This window comes from Lathyrus oleraceus, chromosome 6 (genome assembly GCF_024323335.1).
Source record: "Lathyrus oleraceus cultivar Zhongwan6 chromosome 6, CAAS_Psat_ZW6_1.0, whole genome shotgun sequence".
Taxonomy (NCBI): Eukaryota; Viridiplantae; Streptophyta; class Magnoliopsida; order Fabales; family Fabaceae; genus Lathyrus; species Lathyrus oleraceus.
Genome location: NC_066584.1, coordinates 423272995 through 423278483, shown reverse-complemented (window position 1 = coordinate 423278483; position 5489 = coordinate 423272995). Strand labels below are relative to the sequence as shown.

Here is a 5489-nt window from a genome sequence, read left to right as displayed (position 1 = left end):
AGATCATGAATTATCTGTTGAGGAACTTGGGAGTATTCTGAGACTCCCGGTATCTGGACCCGGAACCCCTCCGGACACTTTTTCTGCTATTGATTTCTGGCAAGCTATTACAGGTAAAACTGGATATAACCCTAGCTCGGGAAAAGCTTCTGGAATTCATAACCCGTGCTTCAGGTATGCACAAAAAGGGTTAGCATACACCTTGTTCGGACGGGGTGACGACACAAATACGATTGTCATCCAGGTAACCAGCACTTGAGAAGTTGTCGGACAGCGGGAGCACTGATCCCCTTGTAGCTATCAACGCGGGCTTCTTCAAATTCTGGGAGTTGTATCCCAAACCGGTGCGGTCCTTGTTGGTAGGGAGTTCAAGCAATCTCCCCCATCCTTGGGGTGTCCATCCTTTATGATTGTCAGGGCGTCTTTAAGAGATGCCATGGGAGATTCGGCATCTTTTGATTCACCCCTTACTGGGCAAACCATTTCAACATTGATAACTTCAAATGATTGGAATGGGACTTCCCTTATCTCCCCTTCTCCCTCAACATATCGGAAAGATGCGAGGTGACTTACCATAATGTCCTCCTCACCCTCGACAACAACTAGCTTATCATCAGCTAAGAATTTCAATTTTTGGTGGAGCGTTGAAGTGACTGCACCAGCCGAATGGATCCAAGGCCTCCCAAGCAGACAACTGTAGGCTGGATAGATATCCATTACGAAGAAAGTGATAAGGAAAATATGGGGAACAATCTTCGTAGGCAAATTCACCTCACCGATTACAGTCCTTCTAGTCCCATCAAATGCTCTTACTATAAGCTCACTCGGCTTCATTACGAGTCCTTCAATAGTTAGTTTAGCAAAGGAGCTCTTAGGCATCACATTGAGGGAAGACCCAGTGTCTACCGAAACTCTTGATAGGACTCTGTCCACACACTCAATGGAAATATGGAGAGCCTTGTTATGATTCCTCCCCTCGGCGGGAAGCTCTTCATCACTGAAACCTAAGCTTAAGCTAGTAGCGATATTGTTAACTACTCCTTCAAACTGACAAACAGGTATCTCTTGTGGTACATGAGTTGTCCTCAGAAACTTTACCAAAGCCTCCCTATGGGCCTCCGAGCACATCAATAGAGACAACATTGAGATCTTCGAGGGTGTCTGGTTAAGCTGATCAACTACTCGGTAATCGCTCTTCTTGATGATGCGTAAGAACTCGTCTACTTCACTTGAAGGTGCAGGGTCTTGTCTTTGCTGAGCGCCATCAATTTGTTTGCCTTTGTCTGAAGTTGAAGGATTGATAGTTCCAATTGGAGTGGGTGTCGGTGCAAATATCCTTCCACTTCTTGTGACTCCGCTAGTGCCGGTGATATTGATCATTGGGTCACTAGACTTTATCGGTTCTTCTTGAATCTTCTGACCATGAATGTAGACTGAGGTGTCGTACATCCAAGGGACCGCCTTGGTGTCAACATATGGGAATGGTGTGGGAACTGTTATTATGATTGGAGTAATAGGATTTGTCGACAGAGTTAACTGAGAGAATTCATATGGAATTTGCAGAGGAGGGACTTCGTCGTATGGTATCTCGAGGGTAGACACATCTTCCTTTGTAGATGGGCAGTCTACCACCAAGATCCCTTGGTTCATTAATTGTTGTATGACAGACTTCAATGTTCTACATTGTTGCGGGTTAATCAGACAATGTTCACAATCATTACCACAGATGGGAAAGGTATTATTCTTCATCAAAGCATTCTTGATCTCGATGAGTGGTGTTTTTAACTTGTCCACACAGGACATCAATCTCCTTCCATTGTCAGCTTCCATTATATTCACCGATGCATTGTTGTGAGGGGGCATCGGGTTATTATTCACATTCGGCCTCTTGGGGGCGAACGTGATTGCCTTAGAGTCAATAAGATCTTGAACCTTATACTTTAATGCTTTACAATTCTCGATCGAATGCCCGGGAGCGCCAGAATGAAATTCACAGCGGGCATTTGCATCATAACCGGGAGGAAGAACCGCTGGTGGGGGTCTTAACTCCCTTAGTTGCACAACTGATCCCCTCAATAAATATGGTAGAATGTGGCTATAAGGCATGGGAACTGGGTCAAATCTTCTCTCGGGCCTTCGCATCCTTTATTGTTGTTGATATTGTGGTTGCTGATGTTGCGGTTGTTGTTGATACCGTTGTTGTTGTTGAGTTTGAACATGAATTGCAAATGGTTGTTGTTGACTTGGTTGGACGGGAGCTATGGCAGCTACTTGTGGATAAGTGGGATTTCTTGTTCGAATGATGGAGGCAACATTGGTCTCGCCTTCTCGTTTTTTACCATAGGGAACAAAAGGTTTCTTCGATGCACTAGAAGTACTGGCAGAGTTCTGGATCTTTCCCATTTTAATCATATTTTCTATCCTTTCACCGGCTAAGACCAGGTCAGAAAAGCCTGAAGAGGTGCTCCCTACCATTCTATCAAGGTATGGACCTTGTAAGTTTCCCATAAACATGTCTACTAGTTCTCTTTCTAGCAATGGGGGTTGTACCCTAGCAGCTAATTCCCTCCACCGCTGGGCATACTCTTTGAAGGACTCCTCAGACCTCTGAGTCAAATTTTGCAACTGCGTGCGATTAGGTGCCATATCAGTGTTGTACTGATAGTGCTTGAGGAATGCCTCGACCATTTCCCTCCAGGTGTGAATATGGTTTCCCTCGAGTTGCATGTACCAATCCAAAGATGCCCCACTGAGGGAATCCTGGAAAAAATGCATTAGAAGTTGATCATCGCTGGAATAGGCAGCCATCTTTCGGCAGTATGCCCTAATGTGTGTCCTAGGGTCGCTATTTCCCTTATATTTTTCAAAGTCCGGAACTTTGAACTTGGGCGGAATGATGACCCCAGGTACTAAGCACATTTCTGCCGCATCGAGGCCCAAAATGCCAGTGCTCCCTATTGCCTTGAGCTTTTCCTCGATAGCCTTTACCTTCCTCTCCACCTTGTTGGTTGCGGAACCGAAGGCGTCATCCTGAGAAGCGTCCCTTGGGCTGAAGAATGCATCAAGTTGGTTATCTGTCTCAAGAGCATGAGGACGAGGATTGTCGTTTGGAACACCGCCGGGTGCATTAATGTTAATTGGAGGATCAGCTTGAGGAACTGGAGTCGGATTCTCGACCGTTTGAGGGGTAGGAGGATTGGTAGTACTGGCACGTTGATTCATTTCTTCTTGCATTTTTGCCATAACCTCCTGGCCTCTTGCGACTGCTTGAATAGTCTCCATCAATTGCCGCATTTGGGACCGCATTTGGGATACTTCTTCCTGAAGGACAACTTGGTTCTCTTGAAGTTGCTCCATGACAGCTTGTCGACGTCCTCGTGTATCGTACCGAAAAGTCAGCTTTGAAGAGTGGTTCTGAAAAAAAAGGGTGGATGGATGAGTTTTTTTTTTGTTTTTTTTTGTTTTTGTGTTTCGAAAGATGCATATGATGCATGAAATTTTTTGGTAAAGCAAAGCTCTTTTTAGTTATTCATGTTTATTCATTGCAACAACTACTTGACGATTCTCGTTCACAATCATGAAATAGGAAAACACAATAGAGAAAAATCGCAACTTTCATTCATCCTTTGAAGGGAAAAGAGACAATAATATATAGAAGTTGCAAAATGCAAGTAATGGAAGCAAATAAACCAACTAGATATCCACCCTAAAAGTGACCCCTTGAGACTTGCGGAGAGCCTCAATGTCGGTGATGAGTTCGGCCATTGTTCTTTTGCAGAACTTGACGAAGTGGTAGACCTCTTTGGGGGTATTATCTGGGCACATGATCAGATCTGCCTCCTACAACTTGTCGGGAAATTCTTGAAGGGCATAATTGGTTAATACTGTCATGTTGGTGTACTTGTCCCTCCATTCTTCATAAAGGACTTGGAGATTATGGATGATTTCGTCCCTTTGAACAATGGCAGCTTCGAATTCATAGCAACGCTCCTCCCAATGTCTGCAGTTGTTTTGCAATTCTACATAGGCTTGGTCATAGATTCCCCTCTTTAAGTTCTTGATTTGCTCACAAGCTCGTCCAAGGTTGAACTGCTCACGCATGAAGCTTCGATGAATCTTTTCTTTCTCTAGTTGCTCCTTGGCTAGCAAATCCTTATACTCTTTTAGAGTGGTCCTTAGTTCGAGAATCTGGGCCTCGTAATCTTCCTTCGCTTCTTTCTTCATGGCATTAGACCTCTCGACAGTATTTTCAAGGTCCTTGATGATTCGGGATGCTCGATCCAACTCCTCGTTGCGGAAATCTAGCTCAGAATTAGCTCCTTGTAAAGCTCCACCAACCCAAACTCTTTGTCCCTCGGCTAATCGGAGCCTTTTCTTGCTATCTTCAAAATTTTCACAGACTTGCTTACCCTTATCCTCCAAGACATGGTTACGTTCCTTGGCGCGATTGAGTTCGACTCGTAGTTGAGTGTTTTCCAACTCGAGCTCTTTGATTTGGCTGGTAAGTTTGTCCATGTCCTCTTGTAGGATAGGCTCGGGCTCAGGCATCAACGGGAATGAAGAAGGATCAAACAGAAACGACATCTTAACCACCCTAGCCCTATCTTTTACCCACACATAGTAGGGTTCCTTGGCTAGGATATTTTTCTTGCCCCATTCATGGCTAATACGAATTATGCTTGTCCAAGCTTTTCTCACTCTTTTCACGTTCGAATCAAGTGGATCCACGGTATTGATGACAAATGGAATGAAATCTCTTTCCTCGGGGGGACTTGTCATGGCGTACCCTAGTTGTCTCTTGAGTATAGCAGGGTTATAGTTGATGCAACCTTGTGTTCCTATCAAGGGTACATTAGAGAACTCTCCACATCTTGCGATGACATCCTTTATATCCCATTCCCTCTTGTACCATAGAATTGAGTTGGCAGAGAGAGATGCGAACCTTTGCGGCCATGTCAGTTTGTTTTCGACGAAAAGTCCACTTTGAGGCATGCGGGCCCTCATCCAAAGATGTAGCATAGGAGCGCAACAAAGGTAAGTACCTCCCCCCTTCTCATGCCTTGTATGGAAGGTATGGTAGAAATCGGCAAGTAGAAAAGGCACCGGGTTCTTTGTTAAAAAGACTTCAACTGCTAACTGATCCACAAACTTGTCCAGATTTGGGAAGAGGACAATTCCATGAATCAAAAGTGCCAAGGTTGCACTACAAAAGTCGGGTCTTCCTTCTTTAATCATTTCCCAAGCATGGGCTTCTAGGAACTTTTGAGTTAAACCTTTGAGGGATCCTTTAACGCCCCAATTATCCACTAACTTGTTGGTGTTGATACCCAAGATGAGTGAGAGCTCGGTCAAACAGAATCCTTCTTCCAATTTTGGGAAAGGGTTGTATTCCTTGATTGTTCGATTGAGGAGTCTCTCGAGGTCTTCCAAGGTTGGAGAGATTTGGAAGTCGGGGAAAGTGAAGCATCTTAAAGGAACGTCATAGTATT

General features: G+C 44.5%; 1 protein-coding gene across 1 annotated transcript; it reads right to left on the bottom strand.

Annotated features, from left to right (window-relative positions):
* Positions 1-315: 315 nt before the first annotated feature.
* LOC127096029 (uncharacterized) lies at positions 316-3357 on the bottom strand. The gene is made up of 3 exons (XM_051034656.1): positions 2195-3357; positions 1005-2071; positions 316-470 (listed from the first exon to the last, which is right to left on the bottom strand). Exons 1-3 carry the CDS (start codon positions 3355-3357, stop codon positions 316-318), a joined length of 2385 nt encoding a protein of 794 aa, XP_050890613.1.
* Positions 3358-5489: the final 2132 nt, after the last annotated feature.